Source organism: Chelonia mydas, chromosome 1, assembly GCF_015237465.2.
Source record: "Chelonia mydas isolate rCheMyd1 chromosome 1, rCheMyd1.pri.v2, whole genome shotgun sequence".
Classification (NCBI taxonomy): domain Eukaryota; kingdom Metazoa; phylum Chordata; order Testudines; family Cheloniidae; genus Chelonia; species Chelonia mydas.
In genome coordinates, this window is record NC_057849.1 from 234040946 (window position 1) to 234061374 (window position 20429).

The 20429-nt window shown below is 40.0% G+C and overlaps 2 protein-coding genes across 3 annotated transcripts in view; one reads left to right on the forward strand and one right to left on the reverse strand.

Moving 5' to 3' along the window:
• Positions 1-282: 282 nt before the first annotated feature.
• Positions 283-2481, reverse strand: CAPZA3 (capping actin protein of muscle Z-line subunit alpha 3). Of its 2 annotated transcripts, none has more exons than XM_043524742.1 (2): positions 2123-2481; positions 283-1227 (listed from the first exon to the last, which is right to left on the reverse strand). In XM_043524742.1, exon 2 carries the CDS (start codon positions 1199-1201, stop codon positions 308-310), a length of 894 nt encoding a protein of 297 aa, XP_043380677.1. In that variant the 5' UTR covers positions 1202-1227; positions 2123-2481; the 3' UTR covers positions 283-307. The 2 variants fall into 2 exon arrangements, with proteins under 2 accessions (XP_043380677.1, XP_027689169.2); XM_027833368.3 differs by lacking the exon at positions 2123-2481 and adding an exon at positions 1835-2112.
• An 818-nt stretch (positions 2482-3299) lies between these two features.
• Positions 3300-20429, forward strand: part of PLCZ1 (phospholipase C zeta 1) — a gene marked incomplete at its 5' end in the record, with an annotated part of 112416 nt that continues 95286 nt past the window's right edge. The window contains 2 exons of the mRNA XM_007071202.4: positions 3300-3467; positions 6906-7140. Coding sequence (XP_007071264.2) covers positions 3300-3467; positions 6906-7140 — 403 coding nt within the window. The remainder of the gene's footprint in view (positions 3468-6905; positions 7141-20429) is intronic.

Below are 20429 nucleotides of genomic sequence, written 5' to 3' on the forward strand. Positions count from 1 at the left end.
AGTCTTTTAGGTGCCACCAAACTTCTTGTTGTTTTTGTGGATACAGACTAACATGGCTACTCCTCTGATACTATCCTATCTCTGACAGTGGTCAGTGCCAGCTGAATCAGAAAAAGACGGGAAAATCCCTGCATTAAGAAAAACATCAACCAGTAATAACTTTTAGATATTACTGAACTGGATTAGATTCAAAATGGCAACCTTGTGGTAAAAGGCTTTATATTCCCCATAGCCAGAAATAAGTCAAATGAATAAAATAAATCCACTTTCCATAGTGATCGTTAGTTTTATTTGGGCTATATTTTACTCAAACAGTGCACTTCAGGACACTCAGTGGCACCTCACAACTGGAAATATTGGCTTTCATGCTCTGATTGGTCAGCAGTTTATTCCAGTTAATGACAGTGCAAGTGACTGGGAGCTGCCTTCGTAGAATTTTTCTCCAGATTTCATCTGTCAAAGCTTGGAAGTTTTCCAGCATGGCAATGTGAAATTTGTTGTCTTCAGTTTTTATGAGTTTCACAAAATCTATGGCCAACTGGGCTGGGTCAATTACATGCAAGGTCTCTTCAACAGTCTTGCAGACTGTCATGTGGAGATTAGCATCTTTAAAGTAGTGTACTTGCATATGAATGGCCCCTGTAACCTGAGTAATAACTGGAACCTGGGAAAAAGTCCATTCACCTTTCCAAAGGCAATTCCAGAAACCCAACTGTTTGTACTGATGACCCGCAATACAGACCACAAATATCTGCCTGTTTTTCAATGTTTTTCTAAACACACTGCAGTCCCCTGAAGGAAAGTGACTATTCACATATGCCTTTAAAGCACTATTTAGGGCTGTTCTCCATAGCTCTGTCTCATCCCATGCTACCCTATGGAGCTGAAATTTGTTTGATATTCCACTCAAGTGATCAAATTTGAAAGAAAATTTATTTTTAGGGTCAAAAAAGCGATTTCCTCCTAGGTCATTGTAGCGAGTCACCAGCACATTGGTTCCTTTTATTCGGACTAAGGTGAAATTGTTCTTATTGTGATGGGCACAGACCTGGGCAGCCTCTTGCCTCATCAGGTCATCGTCCTGGACCAGAATACGGAGATCTTCAAAAACACTGCAGAATTCGCCTGGAGGTGCCTGATACAGCAGATGGCATATGACCCACACTTTCTCTTCCTTAGACAAGTCACATTTGTTGGACATTATGGTATATTTCTGTGGTGGTGAACCTGAAATGAAAGCATGAACAATTTGCTAACGTGAAAATTGTTATTAAAAATATTTTAGAACACCTGAGGATGTCACAGCAAAAACGTTTCTTAGTAACATCCAGAACTTTTGTGTGTGCTCTAAAGCTGTACCTGGAAAGATCTAGAAATATTAGTGAGATCAAAAGAAAATGATTAAACAGAGCTAGAGCTTTTGGAAAAATTGTCACAGTGGAAAATATTTACTGGCAGCACATGAAAAACTAATTCTCCTAAGCTATGGGCATGTTTATGTTGTCATATGGAAGATGGTTGGCTAGGGATCCACAATTTAGGATACCAGAATGAAAACTCAACTATGGAGAGCTTCAACATGAATGTTTTAGATAACCAGAAACATACTCAGAAGATGCAACGCTTTTGATAAAGCAACAATGAAATAAAAAGACTGGAAAATAATAGACATAGTAACAATAAAAATCACCACCCTGGAAAGCTCAAGAACTTTTGATGATGTAACAGTTTTCTGAAATGGCCCTAAAAAATCTAAAGCAGCTGAAGCGAGAACAGGTGGAAAGAGTTGTGGATAGATCTAGAGCAGTTCCCAAAGCTTTATTAGTTCACCTACCACCTTCTTAGAGAATTGTTGTGACATGAGCAGACGGAACATCAAGTGCACACACTAGCCCTGGCCCCCGGATCATGCTCCATACTTTGGAAACCCCCGATTTAGGGCATATGAAGGGCGAGAAGCAACAGTGAGTTTGCCAGGCACTTGAACGCTGGAGGAGGTAAAGGCTGCAAATGACCCTGGGAATATCTAGACCCTGGGGCGGGATCTGACTATGGCAGCTGAATTGGCCCAGCTGTGTCGCGTTGCCAGGGTACCGTGCGAGCGCGGGAACAGGTCAACCACCTTCCTCCCGGGAGCGGGTCTCCTCGCCGGCCAGGCGTGGCTAGGGGCCGGAAGAAGCGGGTCTAGTCGCGTGGCCTGGGGAGAGCGAGGCGGGGCGGGGGGTGTCCCACGTGGCCAGGCCGTTTGTGGCGTCACAGGCCCCCCGCGTGCCGGCCGGCGCTCAGGCGGCGACGGGTTCTCTCTTCCCTCTGGGCAGCGGCGAGGGCGGTTGGCTGGGGAGGGGCGGGATCCCCGCGCGGCGGGGAGGCGGGGAGGAGGGGTCCTGAGAGGAGCCGGGTCGGGGTGATGCCGCTCTGGGAGCCGCTGCTGACACCATCGGAGTGACCAGACCCCGGAGAGGAGCAGGGCGATGCGGAGTCCACCATGGAGGCCAAATATCCTTATCATCGACCCCGCCCCGCCCCCACCGCGCGAACAGGGCGGGACAGACTCCCCCTCCCCTCTCCCCCCCTCCCACGTGCACTGGGCACGTCCCTAATAGAGAAGACCCCGCCCCCGCCCCTCGTGGAGAAACACTCTCCCGGCCAGGCCTCCTCGCCCCCACAGTAGGGAGACCCCCCCCGAAGGAAAAAAGAGTCCCCACTGGCCAGTGATCTCCCCGTACACACAGTGCAAGGCCAGCCCACCTTCCCCCAGACCTCCCCACCCAACACCCCTCCCTCCTCTGACACTGTTTTGAAACCCCATTAAGCTCTTCTAGCCACCCCGATTAAGAACCCAAATCTTCTTCATTGTCACTCAACCTTGTGAGCTCCCTGTCCACATTAGCCGGTTCACACCTGGCTCCCCATTGCTTTCACACTCCTGCACCTCTTCTACCCTTTTTATTGCTTTCCTCCACTACCCTATTTTCTTTAATATGTGAATCCCCCAACCCCTTCACTTTTTACCCGCATTAAACCCTTATTCCTTTTCACGTTTACTACCATTGGATGTCTTACCGCATCTGTTCCCATTTATCGTCTATGCCATTTCATCTTTCTTATCCCTTTTTGCCTTTCTTCTCCATAGGCTGCTCTTCCTCCTCCAGCACCCTTTAGCCCAGCATTGTAACAGAATAAATAACAGAAATATTTTTCAGTTAATTATTTGGAACCAGAAATGGAGAAAGTATAATAGTAGAAAAATCGCTAATATGTTTGGCTTAAGAATCAAATGCATTTTCCCAAAAAAATAACCAATTAAATGGGTTACACATTTCCTTAACCTGTTTTTCCTTACATGGTTTTTGTCCATCATTCAGGATGAGTTTAGAAGCGGAAAGATTAATTTAGACAAGACGTTGAAATTACTTGTTAAGTTAAACATCCCTTTTGATTACGTTCATGTAAAATATGTTTTTAAGGTGAGAAAATAGCCATGTATTGATGTAAGTATATTCAGAATGACCAGATACCTAAGGGACTGTTTGGTTGGGTTTTTTGTTTTTTTTAATATTTTTGTTAAATAAATGTGCCAAATTAACGGCTGAGTGGACAAAAGTCTTGTATTTATCTGTAGCGTGGATATCTCATAGGCAGCATCAATACAATCTCTTTCTTACTGCCTCCCCAACATGTTCTGGGATCATCCCTAGGTGGTAGGAGGAGAATTCAGTCTCCACAAAACCAATACCCTTTTTAGTTTCATTAGAATTGATGATGTTTACATCTTACTACAAGGAACTGGATTAACTACAAAATTAATTTAACAAAGGCCACTAATCAACCACCAGTTGGCAAAGGGTTTACTGCAGTGTTTGGATTTCAAACACACTAATAATTGTCAAAAAGATAATTAACCAATAGGATCTCAAAGAGTCAAATTTGACAACAATCGATCAAATTTGTGTTAATTGTTATTACAAGAATAATAATGATTTAAAATGGAATGTGCATAGTTTTAAAATAACATTTACAAGTCTCTAGTTTTAAATTAGCACTGAAAGCTTGGCAGGTAGATTTCTTTGTAGAATGGTAGATAATACCAACTTCCAAAAATGTTGACTTGATTCTATTGTAGGATGTTCAAAATTGAAACTATTGTATTGAAAAGAAATCTCTTCCTATTCCTCTGCTTTCCTACTCTATGAAAAATTTTCTAGAAATAATGTGACCATTTATTTTTATGAAGTGGATATTTTGTGGAACAGAAAATTCATGGCAATATTGGTGTACCCTTGTGGTAACTTTGTGTTTATGAGACACTTTTGCTGTTGCATTCATTTCATTTATTTGAAGGTGTTGACTTTGTTGTATGAGGCCATATGTGGCTTGGATTCTGGCTACCTGAAGAATGACTTCTCAAATCATACCACCACCATGACAGTTCAGGTTAACTAAGGTGTTTCAAGATAACGCTCTCCAAATTTAAACACCGAGGCTGATGACAGAGCATTTTTGATGGAGGACCCTCAACTCTGGAATTTACTTCCTGTAGCAGTCTTACAAAGCCTGAGTGTGCTGACCCTTTGGACCCTCTTGAGAGTTAGCAAATTTTGAGTTTATTGCTTTTATGGGCTTTCTATTATGTTTTTTTCGGGGAGAAATTTTAGGTAAATGACTGTAGACTGAAAAAAGAATAATTACTTGAAGGAGTGGCCTGTGTTGAATAGGAATGATCTAATTGGATACAGTACTATTACAAATTCATTGCTCTTTAAGAGAGAGTTGAAGGGCTATGACTAAACAGTTCATTCTGTATGAGAGACATATATGCAGGTGTTTTACCAATGTACTGCTTTTCTTTTTCTTTCCTTTTTTAAAATTTAAATATCTTTTTCTGGCATATTACTTTAGGTAAAATCAGAAGAAATGGGGAGATTAAGGTTTGTTAAAGAATAATACATTTTCTGAAGCTTTCATTTCAACAGGAAAGCCTTTTGTTAAACTTACTACATTTTCTGAATAGCAAAGAGTTGAGGTGCATTAATAAAACTAAAGATATGATAAGGAACTAGAGACACAGAGAAATCTATAGATTGCAGTGCTATTGTAGCCATGTCGGTCCCAGGATATTAGAGAGATATGTTGGGTGAGGTAATATCTTTTATTGGACCAAGTTTTGTTGGTGAAAGAGACAAGCTTTTGAGCTTACACAGACCTGAAGAAGAGCTCTTTGTAAGCTTGATAGCTTGTGTCTCTTTCACCAACAGAAACTGATCCAGTAAAAGATGTTACCTCATCCACCTTGTGTCTCTAATATAAATCTGTAGTAATCTTTCTATCTAGATACTTATATAGCCCCCATTACTGTAGTTTCCAAATGCTTCCATGGAGCTGGGAAGTTGCAATTTCTCAGTTAGTACCAAACATTTATTACTAGCTTCGTTCAAGCAATCAGTAATAAGATACTGGTTTGGAAAGGAATTAATAGATTATTGTTAGAAGCCCCCCAAATACTTTTCTGTTGCATTGATTTTGGTTACTTAATACAATTTTTAGTTTTACGCCAGTTTACACGTTTAGAAATCTATTTCACTAATGACTAGATTGCTCAGGAGGGAACTAGTAATGTAATATTGAATCTTTCATCTCTAGGACATTGTTTCAAATCCATCCTAGATTGGTAGTGAACAAAAATCTTTATCAAATGATAGTTGGTCATTTTCCTTGTCAGGCCAGTTTTTACTAGGCACTAGCCACCATGGCTGACATAATATAAGGCACTAATTACTATCCTCCATGGTAGTCTTAGGGCTTAAGAACTGAATAATACTAAATTTCTCTCAGCTACAATGGTGATCCTTGTAGAAGAGAGTTGAAGCACATTGGTAGAGGGTAGTGCAATGAAGTTTTTATTTAAATTTCCTGTGCTGTGTTTGTTTTGCAAATAAACAGAGCTTGTTCAGTCACAAGGGCTAGCACATTATGGCACCTTTTATGAACAATAATTTAAAAAAATTAAAGAGAAAAAAATGTACACTGGGAAAACTGAATTCCATATATTATTTAGACGATTTTAAAAGATAAATTATTTTGGTGAGTCTTTGAAAAATGTGTATGCCAGAGATACTCAGTTACCCTCATTCTAATTTATTTCTACCTCTTTTTTCACCGTTCTTATTTTCTAGTGGCTTTTGATAATCAAACATTGAAATGAATCCATATTCTAACATTTTAAAAGCTCCATTTACAAAAAACATATGTATAATTTAGGAATTCTAAGTGTATGAATAGTTGGTCAGAGCTTAACTGATCTTAGTCTCTTAAAAGTTGAGCAAAGTCATATCTTTAAACTTGAAAAAAACATCTTAGATGTGACCTGCCATAGGACTTTGATCTTAAGATAATTTGATCATTCTTAATTCACTTGTTTGAGGAATGTGTACTCTTCCTAATTTTAAAATAGAGCCTTACAGTATTTACAAAATTATTTAAAGTAGTAACTGTTGATGTGTAAGAATATATTTACTTTTTCACTATCATGATAATCGTTCTTTGTGGTAAAGTTTTATGAAATTAAAATACATGTTTCAGTACAAGATTTTGTTTTGAATTCATGCATTCTAATCCGATAATATAAAATATACACAAATATTTTGCAATTGACAGTACGCAGCGTTGTTATGCAATACAATTTAAACTTAATTACTTAAAATAATAGACATTTTTAAGAACCAAGGCCAAATTCTAAGATTTACTATCTGCATCACCTGTTAGAACAGAATAGTATTGGATCATGACCATGTACTGAAGAAACATTATGGCTCAATGTTTTAACTGATATAATGGCTCTGTTACATTTTTACATTTTAATGCAGTGATTTTAATGTATGTTTGTACTCAATCATTTTTGTTTTCAGAAAACAAGTAATCAGCGGAAGACTGGAACTATTACTATCGAAGAATTCAGGGCAATTTATCGAGCCCTTGCACACAGAAGTGAAATACATGAACTTTTCTGCAGTTATTCTCCAAACCGCAAAATTCTACCTGAAACAAACCTGATTGAGTTTCTCAGAAAAGAACAATTTGTAATTGATGCTGATGAAGCAATTGCCTCTGAACTCATTGCAAAGTATGAACCCATTGAAGAAGGTACACTATATCTTTAACATAACACAAATGTTGGATTTTCAGATTTTATTTTACTGTGTTACTATTTATGTATGTATGTATGTATATTTATTTTTGAATACTTAACTGACTATAAAAATATTATGAAATGTATGAAAAATCTGTAAACTGTGTAAGATAAGTATCTGCTTTCCTAAATAAAGTAAGAGAGAATTTGAAATTTGTTAGTAAGCACGTGGACAGAATATTAGTTGTTTTTCAAATTCAGATCCTTAAACTACGATGGATATATTATCACAAGAAATCTTTAATACATTCACCATAAATTTATACAGGATATGGCTCAAATGTAGGACACACAATTTCCTATAGGTAGGTGATTCAAATTCCAGTTTTGTACTCCAGACCGGTCCAAAAGTTGTATAGCGTCTCCTGTGTAGAAACATTTTATGTAAGATCATGGAAAAATATGGCTAGCCCTGAATATTTTGTTAGGCCCATGAGAAATGTGAAATGGCTCTTGCTGTGCTGGGCTGTAAAACTGTCTGACACTTCTTGTTGATTGAACTAGTCTATCAAAACTCATTTTGTTTTATTAATCATGATGAATTTGAATCATGCGCTAAAGAGATGAAAAATGAAAACTGTATGTCCTTAGCCAAATATCCTCTCTATCATATGATATTGCTCTTCAACATTAGCTTATAATAGAAGAATAAATATTTTAAAAATGTATTTTAAATGTGCAAAAGTAAAATGAAGTTTTGAATCATTACTTATTTTGTAGCTAGAGACCTTTTTTTAATTTGTCTTGTTGAAACTTGAAGACTAAGGACAATAATTATTAAAACAAGAATAAATCATATCAGAACTAAATTATATGTAACTTACTTTAGCTTAAGAGATCTGTTTCACAACCACATTAAAATGAAGATAATTTTTTGTGAGCTCCTTAATAAAAGAGTTTGATTTTGTTATGTTACTTGTAAGTCGGTTTTTGTTAGTATATTGTTATCAGTTCAGTACAAGATAGGACATAGCTTACATGTCTCCGAATAGTACTAGCTTTTGCTACATTACTTCAACCATGTCACTATTCAAGTCTGAATGTGTGTTTTTAAAATACTAATAAGTATCTACGTTTCTTTCAAGTAGTGACAGTCATACTTTTGGAGTGGGTACTTCTGTGGTTTGAACATTGTAAGGTAACTTACATATAAGACTCACAAAGTTGAGTTGAGTGCTGTTGGGAACTAAGCAAAAATTGATACAATCAAGACCCTGTATACTGTGCAACAAGCTGAATCTAAATTCTGCGTTAAGGGTCCAGACTGTGTGCAAACTCAGTAAAATAATACAGCATTAGTGTATACTTAGTTCACATTTTCCAGAGTTACTTTGCAACCATGACAACTAGAAATATATGTATTAATTAAAAAAGAAAAATCAAAGCTTAGATTCTGAAGCATAATTCTGGGGGAAGGGGAATTCCACTGCAAATGCTATGGCCATGGAAAACACACAGCCCTGAATATAACCCACTTATGCTATAAAACATAGCCCCAACAATAAAAATTAGTTAGTTAATTACATTGTCTGCATTGTATTAAATTTGTGTGTAAGTAGAAACAAATGTTGATAATACACCTATTTGGATTCTCCTTATGGGACATTCCATTAGGAGAATTGCTAGTATTCTCTATCTAGTGTTTTTGATTGCTCAGTATTCTGAGTGCAAAATGGATCATAAGAACATAAGAACGGCCATACTGGGTCAGACCAAAGTTCCATTTAGCTCAGTATCCTGTCCTCTGACAGTGGCCAGTGCCAGGTGCCCCAGAAGGAATGAACAGAACAGGTAATCATCCTGTGATCCATCCCCTGTTGCCCACTCCCAGCTTATGACAAACGGAGGCTAGGGACACCATCAACATTCTCAACCAATTTAATTTTAAAAGCACCCAAGAATGCTTAACCAGTTGGATTCTTCAGTTAGCTGAACATCTCCCATCTCTTTCTGGAAGAGAATTGATCTCTTGTGGAATATAAACTACAATATAAAGGCTCTTCCACTTTAATTGCTATGGTGTGAAATTATTTTCAATCATACCTATGTTCTGTATGATTTCATAATTCTTTTCTTGTCTCTTAGGCTATCAAGGAGTGGTTGGACTAAGGCTTGGGGGTAGTTTTACTCAGGGGCAGATCCTTTTTTATTACTTGGTGGGTTTTTAATTTATCAAAAATTATATATAGGTATACAATAAACATATTAAAAATAAATGTACTAGCCTAAAAGTTGTCGTCTTATATTACTTTTTTCCATTCCCTTTTCTTCTTCTTCTATGTCCTGATTTCATTCTTTTCTTAATTCCATTTTGTTTTTGTTTTTCCTATTATTTTCTGTATGTCCCCTGTTCCTTGGCATTCTCCCCTGCCCAGTTTCTCTTCCACTCTAGTTTGATCCATCCACTGGAAATAAAGGGAAAAGAGAATTGTTTAGGATCATATATCCCATTGGCTCTTCCCACTGGCTCTCAACTTGCTAAGAGATGAATGAAGTGCTTATGTGGAGATGGAAGATCTTCAGGGTTCCCTGATCTCCCTTTCTGACTGCTACCTCACTGCCCTGGGTATAGTGTCTGGGAAGACCATGGATTTGTTTTGCGTGTAATAGCCCAACTACTTCTGCTACAGTTTAGAAAGTGAAGGCTGCCTTAAGTGATGTAGCTTCTCTGCTGAGCTTCATTGCTCTGTGTGACAAGAGGCAAAATTTGCAACTCAGCTGAGAAGAAGCAACACGAGGGCTAATTATAGCTCTTTTTGGGAGCTGAAGTTCAGACATACCTCTTGAAATTAACCTGGGTGGGCTGCCATATGTTAGGTGATAGATCTCCCAGCCTGAAGGGCAGTCTGTCTGTCACAGCGATCTAGGATTGGAACCTGCACACCATTAACAAATATAAAGCAAGAAGTCACAGAACACAGGTCCCTCAAAATGAAGTGGTTGTCCTATTATAATAACATTAAAATTTCATTTGTTTTTCCACATTAAGATATCTTGGCAGCTTCATTTTCGAAAGGACAGAGCTGCTAGACTGTGCATCAGAACTTTTATTCTTGTATTACAAGAATGAAACTTATGAGCTGAGTGCAGTTTATATACTACATATGAACTATAGTCCCTGAACCCTCCCACAGCACTTTCCAGAACTGTTGAGAGAGCTCTCTTTCACCCTCTAAGAGTCCTGCACCCTTCTTGCGTGACTTCCTTTGCTTATGGGCCAGCTGGCCTTTTCAAATTGGAGCAACTCTAGACTCTGTACTGGTTCTGCCCCACTTCCATCTACTGTAGGTTCTCTGAGCTGTTGCTTCCCAGCCTGAGGCACTGCTGACAGCAAGCTGAGGAAAATCAAAGCTCCAGAGGGGAGAGAATATTCCCAGCTGGGGCAATATAGAGCTTGACTCTATTCTCATGGTCTTGGCATAGAACCCCCTGTTGGCCTTCCTGATTATACAAGAAACTGAGGGATTTTTGATGCTTTATTAAACATTTCTCACTGTCCAATCAGAGCTGTAAAAGCTTGGCATGCAGCCAATGCCCTTCTGAGGTTTTATTTCAAGATAGAAATCTTATATTGAAGTTAGTCACCTTACATTTTCTGAGATGTAATGTGTTAATACTATATTAAGTAAAACTGCACAAAAATGTTTTATTATTTTTGTAAAACTATTTTTACTGAATAATATTGTAAAAAGTATTAATAATAGTCTGGTCTGACTACCCAAGAACCTTGTGTTTATCCTTGTAATGTCTAGTTTTAGTTTTAATTTTAAATACTAAACCAAATACTTGTTTGTTCATCTGTGAGGAAATTGTCTTAATAATTGGAAATAATAATATTCAATGAACACGACTGTGGCTCATGCTTCTGTTAATCAACAGATAATCCCACTCAGAATTATTTATTGGAAAATTTCAAACATGATTGACATGATAGCTCACTCATACGTAGTATATTATTAGTCCATTTTGTACAACTGTCATTCTGAATTCTGTATAGAATATTCTTAATGAGGATGACCTATTGAAATCCTGTGTCAACCTAACCTTATATATTGCAGTAAGTAAGTGAAGAGGGCAGATTTTGACACTTGATTGACTGGTTCACGATTAGTAATAGCCATTTTCTGATAAGCTTGATAGCATTGATATGTTAAGGTGAAAACAGCGAATAGGGACCAGGCTTTATATATGTACACTACATAAAAATATCTATGAATGTTAATATCTGTGAAGGTAAGAGACTTTTTAAATGTATGAAACCAGATAACTATAAATTTGCTAATCGTATGAGGGAGCTTATATGTGTGTTTATTCCATTAACAGTGTGGAAAGTTCTCAAATTTGCTTTCACAATTCAAATTTCAGACATAAGAATACTGTATGAATAAGTTATATGGTGTGCTAAAGCTTCCCAGTTTTGGGAAGTGCTCCATCATGAATGTGAGACTCATACCTGACAGCTGTCCCTTATTTAACTTCCAAATTTGACCTCTATCCTATACAAGCCTTCTGTTATCTCTCATTTATTGTTATAAATTTAAATCAGAAGTCTTGAATCATAAAGTGAGATTAAAGAAAACATCTTTAATACTAAATTAATGAGTTCTACATACCTTTAAACTCTGTATTTTTCTTGTATGATCCTTTCTCCAGCATTTGCTTGGATGGGATTTGAGGGATAAGATGTAGATCTATGAATCAGACATGCCAAACCTACCAAAAAAAAAAAAAATCTCCGCAGAAATTGGGTTTGTTTTTGGCTTAATTGGCTTGTGAGTTGCTTGTTTGCCTTGTAGCTTGTTGCTTCTTTTTTTTTGATCGGCTCCCAGCAAGCCAGGGCAAGCAGGGGCAAAGGGGGGAGAGAGTCATGGGTGCACAGTGGGCCCACCACAGTCCCAGACTACACCCCGGGGGGATCTAGTCTGATAGAGTGTTGGGGTTCTTAGGGATTGGCTTGTTTTGGCCTTGTTTTGAAATGGGATTAGCTTGATTTTTGGCTTATTGTGAAAGTCGGGGTGCTTATTTACCATGTGAAAGTTGGCAACTGTGCTATGAATGCTTATTGTGGTCCTGGCTGGGATGATTTAATTGGGGATCAGTCCTGCTTTGGGCAGGGGGTTGGACTAGGTGACCTCCTGAGGTCCCTTCCAACCCTGATATTCTATAATTCCTCTTCACTATTTTTCAAGTGGGGGCCACTTTGCAAAAAACCTTCAATGTGAGAGCCACATCAACCCAACACAGACAGGTGAACACTCCCAAGTTCTTTGTTGGTTGATATGGTAATATTACCGTTATCGGTAATATTGCTTGGGCTGCAGGAGGGAGTCTGGGAGGGGGCACAGGGCTGGGGCAGGGGCTTGGGGTGGAGGAGGGGCCATGGAAGGCTGGCTCTGGGAGGCTGCAGGTTGGGTGGTGGAAGAGCTATTCAGAACCTGCCCACTGGAGGGGGCAGCACTTACTTTGGGCAGCCCCGGCCCGGCCCCACGCTGCTCCTGGAAGGGGCCAACGTGCCCCTGCAGCCCCTGGGGGCACACGTGGCTCTGCGTGCTGCCCCTCTCTGCAGGCACTGCCCCCGCAACTCCCATTGGCCACAGTTCCCCGTTCCCGGCCCTTATCCCCTTGGGTCTTGGGGGCATGCTGGCCACTTCCGGGAGCAGCGTGGGGCCAGGGCAGGCAGGGAGCCTGCCTTAGCTGCAGTCCCACTGCGCTGCTGGAGAGTGTGATCAACCGAGAGCTGCATTTAGGGTCCATTGGAGCCACCACTATCTTACGGGCCTTGCAGTGAAGTACAGTGGCTTATTGTTACTATTTGTCATGTGGTAGCATGCAAAAGTCCAAGTTTGGGAGCCTACTGTGTTAAGAATTACACAGAAACTTTGTAAAATACAATCCCTGCCTTGAAGACCTTGCAAATTCATATTTTGTAGGTGATAGCAGAAACCTAGCACCTATATATTTTAGCATCTAACAAGTTATGCAGAATTGCAGCTATCCACAGTGTTTATCTGCAGGTGGAAGTTCACCATTAGTTTATCCTTAGGAAGTCTGTTCTTTTTCCAAAAGGCATTAGTAGGAGTTATATGTGTATCAATTGCAAAATAGAACCCTTAGAAGTTAGGAATTATTACTTGTTGGTAATGCTTTTATTACAGCAAAACAACAACAACAAAGAAAGTAAAAACTATTTTCTTACTGGAGTGGTGGAAACAAGTATTATACTTACACTTTGCTTTTAGAATACAAGTTGTAATTTGTCATTGTGCCAACAAATTTAATTCTCTAGAGTTCTATTTTAGTATTTTAATCTTTCGAATATTAGTTTTTACTTTCAGTAATTATTTAAAATCTGCTTCTTATGGATTAGCATAGTGGAGAGGGTAACATCCTTCTCTTTAAAGAGATTGAAAGGATTCTTTGAAGTATTTGTCAGTCCACCTAGAATTCCTGACGAAAGCTACTCCATCCAGATGAATGGCAGTTTTGGCACACTCCCAGTTTTAAGTGATGAACTTCTGAAGTTGCTGGCTACAGAGATCCAGAAAAATATGTCAGTCTAGCTAATGTTGGTTAACAATACTTTTAATGCAATTTGATAGAAAAAGTTCTGAGAGATACCACAGTGCTGTGTACTTTTTTCAATCAGAGAAACATATCTGGAATGCAAAAAACAAAACAAACACTTCCCTAACTCGGAACGTGGTGTTAACAGTGCTGATCTACCAACCCGCTGTAAGGAAGAGAAAAAAGTCAGTTCATGTACGCAGGTGTAAGAATTATAGTGCCATCTTTTTCTCTGGAGATTATGAGATGACTACTCTCTGCCCTGTGCACAGAAGGCAACTATTCCACTTTTTCTGTCTCAAGCAGGGGAACAAACATACACCACAGGCTAAATGATTCTCCATGGTAAAAGAGTCCCCTAGGGTCATTTTCCAAACTCCTTCCTTTTGAAAACTGTCTTAGTTTCAAGGAAACAAAAATGCTCTCAAGAACTAAATAAACAAAAATAACGCTCAACTCAACCAACTAACCAAAACACCCCCTCAAAAAAACAAATCACAGCAAAGAAGCACAAGGAAACAAAATCAAAAAGGCATAGATATAATGTTATCATCAGAGTCTTCCAAACTGTCAAATGAGGGAAACACATAATAAAATCTGGAAAGTCAGGACAAAATATTCCCCTTAGACATGTCTGAATCTATGATAGAGAGAACAGTTAACATTCTTGCTTTTTACATTGATTAGGAGGGAGGAAAAGAAAAATTATATTTTTTTTTTGGACAGAAGTGATTTGTACATCTTATTGTCTTCTTGGAAGAAACAAGATATTGTTGAATAGAAACATTCCAGTAAGGGCAGACCTAGGAATAATGTATGAAAATTTACAAAATTTCAAGAGAAAGTACCCCTCCACACACACATCCCTAAATATCTCTCTGTAATGCAAATAGATTGGTGGCCATGCTAGCTATTTTTACAAGGATCCGAGGGGAGAAAAAGATTGAGGCTTTCCTCAAGGAGGAACTCTGAGGCCTTGGTGACAACCTTCTAAACATGTTCATTTATAGAGTAATGATATCAGAGCATTCCCACTGCAAAGGATAAATCATTACAATTAATAGTGAACAAAATACAAATTACACATTTTCCTTTCTGCCAGTTGCATCTATTGATATGCCCAGATTTTCTTTAAAGGACTGTGACCTTCAATACAGTCAACAGGGAGAAACATATTGCTGAGATATTAGAGGACATCTAGCTAACCATCACAGTTCCTGTGTTCTGCAACATTTATAGGCAAAGTGTGATTTGGGAGACTTTTGAATAAGACTTGGTGAAGCAGCTAAGGGAGAAAAACATACTTTTCCATCCTCAAAACTCCAGAGGAATTTAAAACAGCATAGATTTGGAAGTGATTTCTTTTCCCCTTATTCCTAGACAGAATTTCAGAAGAGAGATACTGGTTTTCACAGGATGAAAATTCAGATATAACAAAAGCTCTACTATTACAAGGATACAAAAGCAATATCTGCCATACCATCAGAGATAGTCTAAAACGTATTAACGTATTAACATCACTTTCTTCTAACATAAGAGTGGAAAAAATCTGTACATGACAGGAGGGCTCAGGAAGATAATAGAAATCAGATTATTCCTGGAAACGAAGTCTTGCCTTCCATTCATATCCAGTGTCTGGTATCTTATTCAGATGAAAACAATTTCAAGGAAGCAGTAAATGCTTGCCTCTTAGGGTGGAAGAGACACATATGACTCAGAACCAGAAAAGATCTTATATTTATAGTGTTTTGTGGTTTCTAAAAAAACAAACAAAACCATAATGTTCTTCAAGTAGTTGGAAATGAGTGTTCCACTCAAGTGTGCATGTACCGAACATACCAAAGCTGGAGAGTTTTGCCTAGCAGTACCTGTAGGAGTGGCATTCATCCCCTCTGGCCCCCGCCCCTCAGTTTCTTCTCACTGCCTGCAGCTGGAGTCGGAGCATTCGGTGCCATAGTTTATCTCACACTTGTTTATCTTAGTTTCTTGGGGGACTTTGTTGTATATAATTAGTATAGTTTAGTACTCCCTTAGCTGTAGTTTATAGTAGTTAGTGAGGATGGATAGATAGTCACCCTGGGTGATGCCTTCACCAGGGTTTAAAAATTGTCCATCATGTGGGGTGTCTATTCCCAATTGCAATCCCCACGTGTGCTGTTTGTTGTGCCTGGGAGAAGGCACATTAAAGAAACTTGCTTCATCTGCAAGTTTAGAAAGAGACTGCAGGTAGTGAGGGACTTGCATGTGAAACAGCATCTTCAAGAGCAGGTCAGGAGGCCCACATTGGCACCAGAGACCTCTACAGATCCTCGAGCCCTGCAGTGTCCTCCAGAGCCAATGCAGGATGTTGCTCCCAGCATGAGGTCTGGTGCTTCCCCAATGAGGTAGTGGGATCATTCTCCTTCCTCTGGCCCTCCAAGGAAGAGATACCACAAGATGGACCGAGACCATTCCAGGACTCAGAGAGATTCCTCTTTGTCTTCTAAGAGCAGTGCTGACTGACACCATGATTTCTCCGGTATGCATGATGGGCCATTTAACCACTTCCTGCTACTGCGCCAAGATCAGTTGGACAGTGTACTGTCGACTGTGGAACTGACAACATCAGCATTGGTACTGACTGTCTCTATGCCACTGGCATGCCATGTGGCATCAGACCTGCTCTGCCCCTCTGTTCCTGATTCCCCAATAATTCAGGAGCATTCAGTTTCTTCTTCTTCTGCAGTGCCCTCAGAACTATCTGGTCTACTTGCAGAGTTGTCTTGTTCATTGTCACCGTATTCCTCTCTGCCTAAGAGTCAGAGTGGTGGTCAACATCCTTTTTGGTACCAAGAGGCCCATCTTTGGTACCATCAGGTGCTGTCTTTGGCACTGATGTTGTCTTTGCTTCAGCCCTCATCTTCGGAATCAATACTGACCTTCGCTCCGGGATCATTGTTGGCTCCGGTACCAAGTGGAACTGCGATGTCTCTTTTGGTACCGAAGCACCAACTGCTCATTCATCCTTGGTACCCTTGCCATCTCCGTATTGTTTTTCAGATGAGGCTGGTTGTTTGATTGCCTTGTCAGGGTGGCTCTTCTGCTACCACCAGATGACTGCTAGGGCTCATTGAGATTGAGTGCGAGGACATCTTCCTCTTTTCCCTCGCCTTCAAAACGCTTTTCTCAGAAGATCCTAAGATCACCATCACTACTGAGATTGGCACCATTCCCTCAGTAGGAATGGGGCCCTGGCCTAATACCTACTGGCCACTGAGCATAAGGCACCAGCTTCTAAAACATACACAATTATTACCCACTTGCAAATGGGTTAATAGCATAATGGCATTTTCCATCTATTATTTCTAAACACACATCCTATGGCTGCAAGGCATTTTTATTGCATTCCTTTCTAATTCCAGGTTCCTCTAAGCAGGCTCTCAGTTCTACTATTTTTCATTCCTGGGCATCTTTTATTACTTATACTCTATAATCCATGGGTTCCATTACTGTGCAGATCTTTCTCGGTCTAGGTGGGATTCTTCCAAATAATGACTTTCATGTTAATATTTTGGTTTTGTGCTGGGGGTGGAAGTCGCTGGCTGGAGGCAGTATTGTTGTGTGGCAGGCATTCAAACTGGTATTTCCTTTCCACATTCTCGTTGGCCCACTATATGACACACTCAGTTTTCACAGAGATTTTTTGAAGTCTCACAATGATGTCTGTTGTGGAGCCACTTGCTTTACACTCTACTGTCATCCACGGGAAGTTTCGCCATGCCTTGAACACAACAGGTTCTCAATGCACATCACCAGAGGAGTAGGCTTGCTATCCACATACCAGCAAAAGCAGCACACAGGAGTGCATCGTCTCCAGTATCTTCCAACATCCACGCTGTTAATAATCTAAAATACAGAACAAAACTTTCCCCTCGCTATATAGCAAGAGGCACTATTATACATCTAAACTAAATTTTAACCGCAGTTACTTAGTCCAAGTCATTTCTCACCAAGCTGGGGGCTCTTGAGCTTTGAGCATCCACTTAGGGCTCAGCAAATTTATCAGCTCTGATTTACTAGGACTGGCTGGGGTAATTCCCTTAAAAATAAAAACAAACTTATCATTACTATCCCAATGTAAAGAGATAGCAAAGAAAGCATTGGCCACATCTAAAACTGAAAATCACTGGGCCCCTCTGACACTGCCTTACTTTCTTCTGCCTGCATTTTCAACTTGAAGACTTCCTGCTCCAGCTTCTCACTCACTCTGTCACTGTCACACACTTGCTTCTGCATTGCCACTATCTGTGCTGCCTGAGTCAGAGTTATAGCCCAGAAGATGTCTGATTCAGACATCAGGAGAGCTGCTTCCTTTTCTTTCTCAACTTATATTTCTCTAATTCCTCCACTCTTGCCTTTAACTGATTTTTTTAAATGTATTACCATTGCTGCCATCTGCTTACCGAGCTGCAGGAAAGCCCAGGGGCTGGTGAAGGCTTCAGGTTTCCAAAGATCATTACCATATTCCTGAACAAAATCCATCAAGCTGTTACCCAAAACCATTTCCATCTTTCCAGATATAACCTTTTCTTCTGACATATTTTGTTACTTGACCAAGCAACCAGCCTGAGTCCCAGTAACAGAATGTATCCATAAATTAACTCGCAGACTACGACATGGGAATTACAGATTGCTACCCTGTCCCGCTGTCCTCTTGTCCCTGTTGTAGCTAACTGTGTGTGTACCAATCATCCCCTTCCTCTCCACCAATTCCACGAACTGGCACATAAATCTGTTACCCAGAGTTATCTGAACCCAAAGCTGTGGTAACTAGTCTCTGTTTTCCAAGCGGTGTCAGGAAATAAATCAGTGTGGGACACAGCACCTCTGTCTGATAAATATTTGGTACACGCAAGAGTGCTTTCACCCCAAAAGTCTTGTTTTTATTGAGTCTAAAGCACACATCAAAACCTATCAATAGTCTAGAAGCACCCCAGATAGATATAGTTACCCAAAGTCTGAGGTGGTATTGAGTGATTCAGCAGCAGGGTTCTGGTGGTCAGCCTTGCTCCTAGCCACTGGGGAGTTAGGGGTCAGTTTCTTAGCTTGTCAGCAAAGTCTCTACCAGCAAGAAACTTAACAAATATAGGCACTCAGACCCAAGGTCACCTATTCAAATTGCCCCTTCCCTCCTTCTCATGAATCTGTCCTTGTTAATAACATGCTGCTGTTGTTTTGTCTGCCTAAGCAAGGCCAAATTATTCCTATATGGGGTCTTTGCTTACACCTTATGGGGTTAAGTGCACAAGATGGTTGCCAGTTATGTTAAATCCAGTTCTCTCATAACACCCCCACCATTTCCTGGGACCCCAGACCTTTATCATGCTAATCCTGAGAGATGTCCTGATGAAACCAGGCTAGAGAGAGGAACCTGAATAACATTACCACCTCTGCCAGTTCCAGCTGAATCTGAAACACCACCTGAGCTGAAATAGGATCAGACTGTAACAGCAACAACAACAGCTCTAGCCCATCTCAATTAACTTAGTGTGACACCCTGGCACCCCAATATTCATCACTGTCATGTAATTAGGGTATGTTTTGTACAAAGTATGCCTTCTGAGGTATCATTCTAAAAGTCTTGATCTGCTAGACATTAAAATCTCTTTGGATTGTATGTGCTATCGTCGTATGTAAAGTTATGAAGTTTGGCTATGTATGTGTTACTGAAACATGTTGTGAGGTTGAAAACACCCACAAGCAGCCTTTCAGGTACAACAGTAAAAACGCCAGACAATGTTAATGGTTTATTGAGGAAATGCAAGCAAGCACAAGGATTACCCCAGGAATTGTGTACAACAGAAACCTTTCAGAGAAGATAGCACTACACAATGGGAACTGTTTGACCCACATCACAGCCAAAGAGCTTTCCAGCAAGTGGGAAGATGATATAAAAGGGGGAAAATGACATCATGATGGTACCTCATTCTTCCTACAATGACACACCTGGAAACCCCTGAGGAACAAAGCCTGAGCTGGGGAGGAAGTGATGGTCCCAGGTAAAGGGATTTTTAGCCTGTATATGAAAACCTGGGAAACCCAAGCTGCAAAGCCAAGGCAGCTTGTGCCTTAAGAATCTGCCAGCCTGTTTATCACTCATGGTGAGAGTTTTCTAATTCATATACTACCTATCTAGTATGTTAAATTCAGTTTGTGGTTTTGTTTATTTACTAGGTAATCTGCTTTGATCTGTTCGCTATCATTTATAATCACTTAAAATCTACCCTTTTGTGGTTAATAAACTTATTTTATGTTTTAATCTAAACCAATGAGCTTTGACTGGAGTGCTTGGGGAAAATCTCTGCTTGGTTACCACAAGTGTACATTGTCCTCTTCACATTGTGGGAGAGGCAGACCACGTATTAAAACCATATACTGGTCAGATTTGACAATGGCATGATGATACTGCTTTGGGGTCCCAGACTGGGAGGCTGGTGGTTAGAGAGCCTGCGTGTAACTGCAGCTGGGTGTGTCCCTACCTGTATGAATGCTGGTGAAAGTGCAGGCTGGAGGGCTTTGCAACTTGTCACGGCAGTACAGTGTCAGAGGGAGCCCAGGCTGGGGGGCTAGGAGGCTTTGTGGTACCCCAGTTCCAGGTGGCACCCAGGGGGGAACCCGTCACAGTCTAATTTCCCCAAAA

Coding starts and splice junctions, on each gene's coding strand:
- CAPZA3 (XM_043524742.1), bottom strand. CDS start 1,201: ATGTCCAACAAATGTGACTTGTCTAAGGAAGAGAAAGTGTGGGTCATA.